Genomic DNA, 14669 nt, shown 5'->3' with positions numbered 1-14669 from the left:
TTGTTGGCTTGCAGATGGCTTCTTACTGTGTCCCCACATGGTCCCCCTTCGGTGTGTGTGCATCTGTGTCCTAATCTTCTTATAAAGTCACTGGGCATATTAGATCAGGGCTCATTTATATGACCTCATTTAACTTTAATTACCTCTTTAAAGACCCTGTCTGCGTATATAGTCACATTCTGCAGTCCTAGGGGTTAGGACTTCAGCATATGAGTTTTGGGGACACAATTCAGTCAATAACACAGCTTAAGTGAGGACAGACTGTGTTTAAATGCTTCATGCATTCCTCTCCTCTTTTGCAGATTTATAGCTCCCAGTCCCTTTCTTGGTTTGTGGCTGGTTGGTTTTTTTTTTTTTTTTTTGTCTCCAATTTGGGGACCTTGAGGACTATTTATTGAGAGACTGTGACAACAATGCCTAGCTTCACAGCCCAAGGTCTTGATCAAGATAAGAGTTAAATGTTTCCTTCCTTGAGGGATTGTCCTGAAGTTTCTCCCTTCTGGTTCTCCTTCCATTTGGTGTCCTTTTCTTATGGTTAAGCTCTCAGTATGAAAGCTGACAAAGAGTTTAATGAAAATACAAGAACATGATATTGAAATAATGGAAACACTAGGCTAGGACCCACCAGTTGCCCCAGCCTGGAACCTTGCCAGCTGTAGCAGTGTGCATAGTGGTTGAGTACAGACTGCGTGGGCTCAAAGCCCTGTGCTACACATTTGAGTACCTGTGAGATCTTGAGATTACACAACCTTTCTGTGGTGCCTCGGTTTCCTCATCTGTAAAGTGGCGGAAATAACGGCATGTACTTCATAAGAAGAAGTTAGTGGTAGGATTAGAAAAGCTAATGATTCTAATGAAGCATTAATAGTTCTGATAAGGCCTTTAGCATTGTCCTGGGCCACAGTAAGTGCTACATTAAGCATGAGCTGTCATTAATTTTTGTTTCTGGCACATTCTCCGTACCCTCCCGTGGCTCATCCAGGACTCTCACGACAGAAATGCCAGAGTTAACTGGAACAACTTCCACGACACTTGTTTAGATATGAATGCACTGTCCAAGTGAATGTTAGGAATCTTTCATTTTTGTATCACAAAAAGGAAGTTCAGCAACCTTAGGTATGTGTGATCACTTGGGGACCAGCGCTCTGGAGGATGTGTGGTGGCTGACTTTGGAGTCAGCCTGATTTCTACCTGAAATCTGCCTGATTTCTTATTGGAACCTACAACTCAGTAGTTGGTCTCTTACCGTCTCTATTCATCAGTTTTTGAATATGTAAAATGGAAGAGGGAGCACCTGGGTGGCTCTGTTGGTTGAGCATCTGACTTTTGATTTCTGCTCAAGTCACGATCTTGCAGTCTGTGAGTTCGAGCCCCACGTCGGGCTCCACGCTGACAGTGTGGAGCCTCCCTGGGATTCTCTCTCTTTCCTTCTCTCTCTACCTCTCTCTCAAAAAAAATAAATAAACTTTTGAAAAAAAAATATATTAACTGGGAACAACAATCATTTGGAATTCAAGGAGTTGTTTGGGATTAAATGAGATGACACACATAAAGCTCTTAAAATGTATGAAGTCATCCTATTAGCTCTTTCCACTTTTAAATGTGAAACTGGAAAAATGAAGGTAAATACAGTTCATTTCAGCTGTCTTTGTAAATTTCCTTTCCTTCTATCCCTCTCAAATGGGCTGCCCCATCACACTGTCTTACTGGGCACCTCTATTTTTTAAAGTCTAGTTTAACATAGTCACCAGTGGTGAAGGATCAAGGTTCCATGATCATGGAGTTCTACTCCTGTGATGGAAATATTTGCAAAAGCAACTGGATAGGTAATGAGTAAAGAGGAAGATATTCTCCCTTCAATTAGTTTGGGCGTTGCTCTGAAAACCAGTAGAAGACAAATACCATATGATTTCACTCATATGTGGAATTTAAGAAACACAACAGATGAATATATGGGGATGGGGGGGGCGGGGGGAGAGAAGAGAGGGAACCAAACCACAAGAGACTCTTAAGGATAGACAACAAACCAAGGGTTGGTGGAGGAAAGAAGGTGGGGGATGGGCTGGCTGGGTGATGGGTATTAAGGAGGATGGGTGATGGGTATTGTTATGGTGGGTGTGGTATGTAAGTGATGAATCATTGAGTTCTACTCTTGAAACCAATATGGTATTGTATGTTAACTAACTAAAGTTTAAATTTAAAAAAAAAAAAAAGAAAACCAGGAGGAACCTACGAAGGCAGAAGTCTGTCAGGATGCTCCGGGAGAGTGCTGGATCTCTGAGAAGCTGGAAGTAGCCTGTCACCAACCTGTATAACAAACTCTGGATGTATTTCAGGACTAGTTCTAGAGGAGACAGTAAGATTTATTGGCAGGTACTTCTCAGAAGGGTTCGGTATTTCAGTAACATTAAGATATAGTAAGTCAGGGGAGCATTACATAAATAATGAAATATATGAATTATAAAATTGGGGGAAAGGGTTCTTTGCAATCACCACAAATAAAAATCATGAAGTTGTGTTCATGGGTGAGTTTTCTGGAGATGTTTACGCCAGGACAAAATAGTCTTTGCATCATTTTAATGTTTAAAGGTGGTCTTTATTGAAAAAAACGGTTCTAGATTTGTCAACATAGCCTGTTCAGTTCCCGTTCCAAGCGTGAATAGCGGATACACAGCTCCTCATTTTCCTCATTCCTGAAACCTGAGAATATCGTTTTACTTCTACTGTGCTTTAGAAACAGTGGTTGCATTTTAAAAGGAAATAGCACATGAATACGGGTCATCAAAGTATCAGACACACTTCTATCACTTGCGGACTAAGCTTGGTTGGAGGATGTTTCTTGCAGGTGAATAGAGTTACTATAATGAAATAGAATTGTCTCTCCCAGAGAATGAGTCAGTAGGTGAATGTAAAATTATATGGCTTATGGTGGGTTAACATTAGGAGCTCTTGTGTTCCTGGAACTGGTGAGGGCTAAGATGGAGAAGCTAAAAACAAAAACAAAAAACGCAGAGGCAATAAGACTCAGAATAAGCAAATTATAACTTCCTTCCCAAAGCATACACATATATATATGTACATACACACAAATATATATACACATAAATGCTATATGTGTGTATACATTTGTATGCATATATTACATATATATTTTAAAAATAAAAAATATTTCACTTTGGTTTACAAAAATCACCTCTAACTATCTGGGTTACAGGAAATCTGGAGCAAGTAGCAGTTTACACGGAAAAAGGCATTTTTTTGTATTGTTGCTTGCAACCCTAATCTAAGTTTACTAACAGAAGAGTGAATGCTTGCTAAAGAACAAAGGGCATAATATTTTTCCTATGTTTTCCCCAATTCAGAAAACATTCGAAATTTTGTATTCAGTTCATGGGAACTGCATTTTATAGTAAGGCTGTATTTCGGGCATCACGACAGGGCAATGAGGTCTTGTTAAGTGATGAATATCTTCAGGTAAATAGAAAGTTGACGCTGAAAACTTTGGATTCCAGAGGTGATATATGATTGGCATGTTCGACTGTCTGGAGGAGAGTTACAGGAAATGGAATCAGCATCTTTTCTGAAGCTCTGGGGCATGGAATTTATGAGGCACCTTGAGACTCAATACAGGGAAAGATCCCCTAACAGAGAAAGTTGAACTATCTTCAGAGCAAATGAATTTCCTGCCACTGCAGTGTTCCAAGAGAGGCTGGTTGGTGGAGACATGATTCCTTTTTAGTGCTGAATTTGGGGCTACATAGCTACAAGAGCCCCTTCCAAACCCAAGATTTACCTGGCCGGTCTCCTCGTCCGGCCAGTGGTCATCAACATCCCCCTTTCCCCTCTATTCCTCCTCTACACTTTCTAATTTTATTTCCTTTTAAATGAATAGTTTTTTTTTTTTTTTTTTTTTAATTTTTTTTTCAATGTTTTTTATTTATTTTTGGGACAGAGAGAGACAAAGCATGAACGGGGGAGGGGCAGAGAGAGAGGGAGACACAGAATCGGAAACAGGCTCCAGGCTCCGAGCCGTCAGCCCAGAGCCTGACGCGGGTCTCGAACTCACGGACCGCGAGATCGTGACCTGGCTGAAGTCGGACGCTTAACCGACTGCGCCACCCAGGCGCCCCTTAAATGAATAGTTTTTAATCTTTCTGAGCAGTTTTTATGCTTACAGAAAAAAGACTGTAAAGTACAGGGTCCCCTATCCCCCTCACTCCTCTACACTGTTATTCAGTCTTGCATTAGTGTAAAGCATTCATTTTAGCTGACGGGCCGATGTGGATATATGGTTATTAATTAAGTCCTTAATTTACATTGTTTCATTCTTTTGTGTTGTACAGTCTATGGATTTTAACACATGTATAATGATATGTGTCTGCAATTACAGTAGCATACAGAGTAGCTTTGCTGCCCTAAAAATCCCCTTGGTCTCCTAGTCATCTGTCCTTGCCCCTAGCCCCTGACAACTACTCATCTTTTTACTGCCTCTGTATTTTTACCTTCTCCAAAACACCACATTTTTGGAATTATATCGTATGTAGCCTTTTCAAATTGGCTCTTCCACTTAGCAACATGCATTTAAGGTTTCTCCATATCTTTTTGTAGTGTGAGAGCTTATTTCTTTTTATCACTGGAGATGTATCACCCAGTGGAAGTTTTCCATTCACTTACGTAAATACCAAGGAGTGCAGTTGCTGGGTTCTATGGTAAGAATATGTTTAGTTTTGTAAGAAACTGACAAACTGCATTCCAAAGCGGCCACCATTTTGCATTTCCATCAGCGATTAATGGGACTCCCTGTTGTTCCATGTCTTCTCAGCATTCAGTATTGTTCGTGCTTTGGATTTACGTCATTCAAACGGGCACATGCTTAGTGGACTGACTTTTCCCCCCTCATATTCAGATGTGTTATTTCCAAATTACTATAAGAAATACACTTAAGGGGTGCCTTGGTGGCTCAGTCAGTTGAGCATCCAACTATTGATTTTGGCTCAGGTCGTGATCTCTTGTTGGATGGAGCCCCGATCAGGCTGTGTGCTGACAGCACGAAGCCTGCTTGGGATTCTCTCTCTCTCTTTTTCTCTGCCCCTCCCGTTTGCAAGTGAGCGTGCGTGCTCTCTCTCTCTCTCTCTCAAAAATAAATAAAGAAAGAAATATATTTAGGCTACTATTTATGAAATATAATGTCACTATTATCATCCAGAATCCAGATGGAAAGACACTAGAAACAAGAGCACAAGCACTGATTTAATATTAATACTGTTGATAATAATTATAATAATATAAATTTATTTGTGAGTCCTTTTTGAGTTTATTTGGAAAAGCAATGCCACCAGGAGAACATTCACAAGACATATTTCTGATCAATATTTCTATGCAATTACATTATGAGACGTTGGCGATCATCTAATAGTTCTTTCAAGGGAACTGTTTTTTATAATTGCTACTGATTCTCGTTTGAGATTTCTCAGTGTCTTCGTTTCAGGTCTTTCAAGTTGCCTACGTCATCATCAAAGCTGCTAATGCCCCTCGACCCGGAAACTGGATTTTGGAGCGTTCTCTGGATGGCACCAAGTTCAGCCCCTGGCAGTACTATGCAGTCAGTGACACGGAGTGTTTGACCCGTTACAATATCACTCCAAGACGGGGGCCACCCACTTACAGGGCTGATGATGAAGTGATCTGCACCTCCTACTATTCCAGGCTGGTGCCGCTTGAGCACGGAGAGGTACTATGCCCACCGCAGTGACATGTGGTGTTTCACCAGAACGCTCAAAATAGATCTTAGTTCAGGTTACAGAGATCTGTAACTCTCCAGCTGTGTTTAAGGTATTAACTGGTGTCTGCTGATGATTGATGTCGTAACCCGTACGTTTCACTGTATTGATTTCGTCCTTTCCAGGAGAGCCCCTGGTCACTCAGCTGTAACTCAATAACTCTGTCAGATACTCCTCAGAGCATCTTTTGTGACACCAGCTCAAGAACATTTGTGGAAATATTAAGGAGAGGACTGAAATGCCTCTAAAAGATGTAGTTTCTAGTTTTCTTTGTGGAGTTCTCCTCTTTGGTGGTGTTGAGTGTCAGAGATGGCTCACAAAGTATTTCAGCTCAGTGCTCACCACACCCAGACCGTACACACTTCATTAGAGTCAGAGTGTAATAAAAAACACACCGTTCTTTAGTGGCACCTGGCTTGATGAGATAAAACTACGAACCCCCTCCTGAGCACTCTTCACAGCAGGAACTCGGTAGCAAGCCTGCCTCGTTTCAAGAGCAGAGATTAACAGAGAAACTCTCACTCTCTCACTCTCCCAGTCTGTTCCTGGCACTTAGACTTTGTTTCAGAGAAGTCATAGCCTAATGAAACATGTTAAAATACCCTCACCACCCTGGGAGAAGGGGTTCCGTTAAGTCTTCCGGCAATCGCTGAGATGCTGGAATTCATAATGTGAAATTCATTGAAGATGTTTTGTGAGCATGGTAGTTCACAGGTAGTAATTAACGAATGCTGGATTTCTACAAGAATCTAGTTGGTTAGTTTGATTTTAGATAGTATCAGTAAAGATTACATCTTCAGGGTAAACAATCAGGGCTATATTTTTGCATGGTTAAAGTTGACATTTGTTTATTTTGATGTCTTTATATTTAGATTCATACATCGCTAATCAACGGCAGACCGAGTGCTGATGATCTCTCACCCAAGCTGTTGGAGTTTACTTCTGCACGATATATCCGCCTTCGCTTACAGCGTATCAGAACCCTCAATGCCGATCTTATGACCCTCAGCCACCGAGACCCTAAAGACCTCGATCCTATTGTTACAAGACGAGTAAGTCTATGGCAGGGCTCCTGCCCCTTGTGAAAAGCTTATTTTGTTTAAGAGAAATAGACTTTTCTTTTTGGTTGGCCTTTTCCTCGCAAATTGGAGTTTTTTTTTTTCCTTATTTCACTGAGGATCATTATATATGCTTTGTTTAACGTGCCACCTCTAAGCTGGGGGATGGTTCTGACCTCGTGTCCTCAAGCCCCCTCCCCCCATCCCATAATGCCATAATTTAACGAATGTTGTATTTGTTTCTCACATTCTGCTCTGGCTCCACGTGTGGTCTTCAGCAAGATGTTGTTGTTGTTTCCACTTAAAAGGAAATTTTAAAATTTGAGTTATAATTTATATTCAAGGGGAGGTACAGATTTTAAGTTACAGTAAACGTACAAGGTTTGTATGGACAAGCATTTTCAAATCCCTTGGATAAATGAGGAGTGGAATTACTGAGTTACAGGGTAGCTGTGTGTTTAGTATTAAGAAGTTGCTAAGCCTTCTGGAAAGTTGTACCATTTTGCAGACCAGCAACGTGTGAGAGTTCTGTCGCACGACACGCTGTCACAGATGTGGGTTGTCACCCATTTCCACGTCAGCCATTCTGATGTGCATATGGTGGCAGTTCCTTGTGATGTTAATTTGGATTTCCCTGACCACACATGTTGAACAGGTGCTTATTAGTATCTGATCAAATTATTTCGTCCCCTTATTAGGGAGCTATAAAAGACCTTTATATATTTTGTATACCAGTCCTTTGTCAGATGTCTACACTGCAAATATCTTCTCTGTCTGGAGCTTGCTTGTTCACTTTCCCATGACATTTAAGAGGTTTTAATTTTGATGAAGTCGAATTTACCATTTTTAATGTTATGCCTAATGCTTTCTGTGTCCTTTCTGAAAAATAGTTTTTTATTCCGGGTTTGCCAAGATATTACCCTGTGTTCTGTCTAGTAGCTTTATAGTTTTAACTTTTACATCTATTGTCATTTCAAATGAATGTCTGTGTTTGGTGTGAGGTAGAGGTCAAGGCTCTTTGTTTCCCCGCCTATACATACAATTATTCCAGCACCATTTGTTGAAAATACTTTCCTCCATTAAATTGTTTTGGTGCCTTGTTGAAAATTATTTGACTTTACTATTATCTACTTCTATATCTGCACTCCATGCTGGCTTATTGATCTATTTGTCTGTCTTTAGGCTAATAATAAACTTTCTTTCCATAGTTTTTTAGAGTAAGTCTTGAAGTCAGGTACTATAATAGCCCTAGTGAATTATTTTTTAAATATTTTTCGCTATCCTAGGTTGACTGTGTTTCCTTGTAAATTTTGGAATCAGTTTGTTCATTGTTGTCAAAAGAAATCCTGCTAAGATTTTCATTAGGATTTCACTGGTTTCATAGATGAGTTTGGGAAGGGTTTTGGAAGACATTTTGACAATTTTGGATCATCTGATCCGTAAACATGTTATAACTGTCCACTTAGCTAAGTCTTCTGTAGTTCCTCTCGGCAATGTTTTATTATTTGTTTATTTGTACATCTATTATTCAATTTATTCTTAAGAATTACACATTTTTGCATGTTAGTCTTCATAGATGGCTTTCTAAATTTTATTTTCCATTTGTTCATCGCTAGTGTATAGAAATACAGTCCATTTTTATTAATTTTCATATTAAGACATTGCTAAAGTCACATTATTTCTAGTAGTTTTTTTTTTGTTTGTTTTAGATTTTTTTCCTAAGTACACAATAATATCATCTACAAATAATGAGTGTTGGGTCTTACTGTACACTCTTTACACCTTTGAGTTCCTTTTCCTTGCATTATTGAACTGGCTGGCACCTCCCATAGATGTGGAATGGAAATGGTGAGAATAGATTGTAAGAAGAAACCACCTAATCTTTCACTGCAAGCTCTTGGTTGTTCCTGGATTCCCTTTATTAGGTTGAGGAGATTCTCTTCTACTGGCTTGCCAAGTTTTTTTAATGAATGATGTTAAATTCTGTAACATGCTTTTTGTGAATCTATTTGAAACGATCAAGTGATTTTTTTTCTCCTTTATTCTATTAAGATGGTGATTTAAATTTACTGATTTTTGTGTGTTGAACTAACGTGGCATTTTGGGGGAAAATCCTACTTGGTCATGAGTTATTATGCTTTGTGTCAAGTACTATATTCAGTTATATGGTGCTGTATTCAACGTAGCAATGTTTCTTAGGGTTTTCAGTGGTATGAGTTTTGAATATGACTGCCTGGTATGAGGTGCAGTTACAAGAATTTCTTGGTATAAGAATTTCTTTTAGACACCTTTGGTTTTTGTTGATGAACTCATTTGAACATTATTTGCTTAACTTGAACACAAGGATTCTTTGTACATGAAATATGATTTAAAATGTATATCTAATTATTTTTTTAGGTTACTGATAACAACTGAGCTATTTGTTGGTGAGCCCAACATTTTCTTTTAACTGAAACAGAAGAGGCTTTAATTTTTGTTTGTCGCTTTCGTTTTCCTTAGTATTACTATTCAATCAAAGACATTTCTGTTGGCGGAATGTGTATTTGTTATGGCCATGCCAGTAGCTGCCCATGGGATGAAACTACAAAGGTGAGTTCTAGTATTTTACAGTGTAGTAAAACTTCCAAATAGAAGTTATAGCTATAATATTTGCCTTACTGTATTTTTTATTCAAGTCAGATGTCCAAAGGTGTAAAATCACATGGCAAAAAAAGATTTTTCAGATAATTTAACTGGTTTAATTTTTTTGCACAACTTTATTTCACTTTGTTTGGAGGATATATTTCTTTTTTGCTTGTTTGTTTTCCTACTATGTCCAGCACAAAGCAGTGGTTTTTTTTTTCCCATCATGATGAGTGTACTCTTTATTCTCTTTCAATTATTTCACCCATCCTCTTATACCCCACCCACCTCCCCTCTGATAACCATCAGTTCATTCTCTGTAATTAAGGGTCTGATTCTTGGTTTGTGTCTCTCTTTTATTCCCTTTGCTTATTTGTTTTGTTTCTGAAATTCTACCTATAAGCGAGATTATATGGTATTTGTCTTCTTCTGGCTGTCTTATTTCACTTAGCATTATACTCTCTAGATCTATCCATGTTGTTGCAAATAGCAAGATTTCATTCTTTTTTATGGCATAATAATATTCCATTACATACATATATATATATATATATATATATATATATATATGTATATATATGCAATGTGTATATATACACCATATCTTCTTTATTCATTCATCTATCAATAGACACTTGGCTGTTTCCATAGTTTGGCTTTTGTAAATAATGCTGCTATAAACACAGGGGTGCACATGTCCTTTTGAATTAGTGTTTTTGTTTTTGGGGGCTAAATACCCAGTAGTGCAATTACTGGGTCATAGGGTAGTTCTATTTTTAACTTTTCGAGGAAACTCCATACTGTTTTCCACAGTGGCTGCACCAGTTTGCACTCCCACCAACAGTGCAAGAGGGTTCCTTTTTCTCCACATCCTCACAAACACCTGTTGGGTTTTTTAAAAATGTTTCTTTATTTTTGAGAGAGAGAAAGAGAGAAAGAAACAGAGCACAAGGGGCAGAGGGGCAGAGAGAGAGAGGGAGGCACAAAATCTGAACCAGGCTCCAGGCTCTGAGCTATCAACACAGAACCCTACACAGGGCTCTAGCTCGTGAACCATGAGATCATGACCTGAGTTGAAGTCGGATGCTTAACCAGTTGAGCTACCCGGGTGCCCCAATGCCTGTTGTTACTTGTGTTATTCATTTTAGCCATTCTGACAGGTGTGAGATGATATCTCATTGTAGTTTTGATTTGCATTTCCCTGATGATGAGTGATGTGGAGCATCTTTTCATGTGTTTGTTGGCCATCCGGATTTCTTCTTTGGAAAAATGTCTGTTCATGTTTTCTGCCCATTTTTAAATTGGATTATTTGTTTTTCAGGTGTTAGTAGTATTAGTCTTTATATATTTTGGATACTAACCCTTTATCGCATATGTCATTTGTACATATTTTCTCCCATTCAATAGGTTGCCTTTTAGTTTTGTTGTTTGTTTCCTTCACTGTGCAGAAACTTTATTTTGATTTACTCCCAATAGTTTATTTTTGCTTTTATTTCCCTTGCCCCAGGAGACATGTCAGAGAAATTACTGCCTGTGCTCTCTTCAAGGATTTTTATGGTTCCAGGTCTCACATTTAGGTCTTTAATCTATTTTGAGTTTATAAGTATGGTGTAAGAAAGTGGTCCAGTTTTATTCTTTTGCATGTAGCTTTTCCCAACACCATTTGTTGAATATACTGTCTTTTTCTTATTGTATATTCATTCCTCCTTTGTCAAAGATTAATTTACCAAATAACTGTGGGTTTATTTCTTGGTTTTTAAGTCTACTCCATTGATCTCTGTGTGTATTTTTCATATCAGTACCATACTGTTTTAATTACTATCACTTTACAATGTAACTTGAAATCTGGAATTGTGATACCTCCAGTTTTGTTTTCATTTTCAAGACTGCTTTGGCTGTTCAAGGTCTTGTGTGGTTCCATACAAATTGTAGAATTATTTGTTCTAATTCTATGAAAAATTCTGTTGGTATTTTGATAGGGATTGTGTTAAATCTACCCAAATTTCTTTGGATAGTATAGACATTTTGATACTAATTGTTCTTCCAATCCATGAGCATGGAATTTCCTTCCATTATTTTGCATCATCTTGAATCTGTTTCATCAGTATTTTATAGTTTTCAGAGGACAGTTCTTTCACCTCTTTGGTTGAGCTTATTCCTAGATATTTTATTGTTTTTGGTGAAGTTGTAAATGGGATCGTTTTCTTTTTTTAAATGTTTATTTACTTAGAGAGAGAGAGAGAGAGAGAGAGAAAACACATGAGTGGGGGAGGGGCAGAGAGAGAGGGAGAGAGAATCCCAAGCAGGCTCCACTCTGTCAGTGCAGAGCCCAAAGTAGGACTCGATTCCACGAACCATGAGATTATGATTTGAGCTGAAATCAAGAGTCAGACATTTAACCTGCTGAATCACCCAGGTGCCCCAGTGGGATTATTTTCTTAATTTCCCTTTCGGCTGCTTCATTATTAGTGTATAGCAATGCAACAGATTTCTGTACATTGATTTTGTATCCTGTAACTTTAATGAATTCATTGATCAGTTCTAGTATTTTTTTGGTGGTGTTTTTAGGGCTTTCCATATACGGTATCAGGTTATCTGCAAATAGTGAGAAATTTACTTCTTCCTTTCCAATTTGGATGCCCTTTATTTATTTTATTTATCTTTTGTTTGGAAGATGTGCTTGTAATTAAGTATTTGCTAGGAATTTTTTTTTGTGGTAAAATACACTTAACATACAATTTACCATTTTAACCATTTACAAGCATACAATTCAGTGGCCTTATGAATTTTGAAGCTCTTCTCTCTATAAGACTGTCAAGCAAAAAGCCATTACAGTTATAAATTATGCTTATATTTTTTAAAAGAATGGCTTCCCTCCTCCCATTTTCTCCCTCTTCCATTTTGTGATTTTTCAAGGGAAAATCAAGTTTACCCATGTTAGCATAATACTAAGTGAATAATTTGACACCCTGTCTTCTCTTCAACAACGTATATGAAATGGCTTGTTACACCCTCCCCAACCCCACTCTGTAATTCTCTGACTCTTGAATAGGATTATCCTCTTTTGAGGATGAAAACTATGAAGATCAAGATAATTATTAATAGGAACTTATAAACCCTTAACATCAGTGCATCTTACTCTGAAAACTTTGTGTTCGTGGACCCATTTTATTTTTAGCTTTGTATCCCTCCTCGCTTCTGTTTGTCACCAGGCCATGGGTGTACATTTTTCTCTAAAAATCAGATGCCACTATGCTCTGATCTAGCCACATGTCCTCTCGTGTACCGTCATGCTACATGTTTGACGGTGGTAAGTTCTTTGTAAAATAAAGTTAAAAATATACAGGTTGATTTTCAGGTGCAGTTTTGTATTCCCTGTTTCTAGAAGCTTCAGTGTCAGTGTGAACATAACACCTGTGGAGAGAGCTGCAATAGGTGTTGTCCGGGATATCACCAGCAGCCGTGGCGGCCCGGCACCATTTCTTCCGGTAACACGTGTGAAAGTAAGTCCACTGAGGATTGGAAGAATGTCGTTGTTTTCCTTCTTAATATGCTTTATGCTTCTATGCTTAATACGCTTAATATGCTTAATAACTCTATGATGACCTGACATTTGTAATTAGTACATAACCCGTTTCCTTAACTCTTCAAATAGTTCCCAAAGCTACATATTACCTTAATACAACTCAGTGTTAAGGCCTACGTGTATCTTTTGGGATTTGCTGTTTTATCTAAAGTTCCCCTTCCCATATATTAATTTATTCTTTATTAATTTGGGTTTAATTTTTTTAATGTTTATTTATTTTTGAGAAAGAGACAGTGTGAGTGGGGGAGGGGCAGAGAGAGAGAAGGGAACAGAGGATCTAGAGTGGGCTCTGTGCTGAGAGCAGAAAGCCCGATGTGGGACTCAAACTCGTGAACCATGAGATCATGACCTGAGCCGAAGTCAGACTCTTAACTGATGGAGCCACCCAGATGCCCTTAATTTGGGTTTAGTTTTAATTTTAATTTTTATTTTCTTAACGTTTATTTATTTTTGAGACAGAGAGAGACAGAGCATGAACGGCGGAGGGGCAGAGAGAAAGGGAGACACAGAATCGGAAGCAGGCTCCAGGCTCTGAGCCATCAGCCCAGAGCCTGACGCGGGGCTCGAACTCACGGATCGTGAGATCGTGACCTGAGCCGAAGTCGGACGCTTAACCGACTGAGCCACCCAGGCACCCCATTTTGGGTTTAATTTTTAAATAGGCAATTTATTCACACGGTTCCAACATCTACCAATATACACAAATATGTGGTGGAAAGTATTACTTCCACCCCATCTCCAACCTTCCCACTTAAAAAATTTTTTTTAATGTTTATTTATTCTTGAGAGAGAGAGAGACAGACAGACAGACAGAGCATGAGCAGGGGAGAGGCAGAGAGAGAGACACACACACAGAATTCCAAGCAGGCTCCAGGCTCTGAGCTGTCGGCACAGAGCCTGATGCGGGGCTCGAACTCACGAGCTGTGAGATCATAACCTGAGCTGAAGTCGGATGCTTAACGGACCGAGCCACCCAGGCGCCCCATCCTTCCCACTTTTTACTATTTCCTACTGTGTTCTTCCTGGAATTTTTATGCAAATAAAGCCTACATCAACATATTCCTGCCCCAACCTAGTGTGGACACAGAACCTGACATGCGATGCATGCCATTCTCCACATCGCTTTTCTATTTAACGATACGTGCAATATGAAATGCTGTTCTCATTTATGAATTTTATTTTATTTTAATTCTAGTGTAATTAACGTACAGCATTATGTTAGTTTCAGGTGTACAATATAGTGATTCACAATTCTACACGTTACTCAGTGCTCATCATGATGAGTGAGCTTTTAATCCCCTTCACCTATTTCACCCATCCCCCCCACCCACCTCCACTCTCGGAACCATCACACTGTTCACTATCAGTGCTGTTTTTAAAAACAGGAACACTGAATTCCATTAAATGGATGCAACGTAATTAAAATAGCTACCTGTCCATGAATAGTTTGGGTGTTACCAGTCTTTTGTTAACACCAATAGTGGTGCAGCAATTAGCCCTATATATGTCATTCGTAAGTGCCAAGTATTTCCGCAGGATACGATCCCGGGAGATAGGGTGAGGGGTCCGGTGGGTGTGCATGTTTATAGTGTTGACAGCTACTTCCATTGTCCTCCATAAGAT

The 14669-nt window shown here is 38.9% G+C and overlaps 1 protein-coding gene across 1 annotated transcript in view; it reads left to right on the top strand.

Moving 5' to 3' along the window:
- LAMA1 (laminin subunit alpha 1) overlaps window positions 1-14669 on the top strand; it is a 147590-nt gene that overhangs the window by 21278 nt on the left and 111643 nt on the right. The window contains 4 exon segments of the mRNA XM_049620411.1: window positions 5489-5731; window positions 6653-6832; window positions 9338-9427; window positions 12846-12963. Of these exon segments, the coding sequence (XP_049476368.1) occupies window positions 5489-5731; window positions 6653-6832; window positions 9338-9427; window positions 12846-12963 (631 nt within the window).

Source organism: Panthera uncia, assembly GCF_023721935.1.
Source record: "Panthera uncia isolate 11264 chromosome D3 unlocalized genomic scaffold, Puncia_PCG_1.0 HiC_scaffold_8, whole genome shotgun sequence".
In the NCBI taxonomy this organism is placed as follows: Eukaryota; Metazoa; Chordata; class Mammalia; order Carnivora; family Felidae; genus Panthera; species Panthera uncia.
This window is presented reverse-complemented; position numbering and strand designations above follow the sequence as displayed.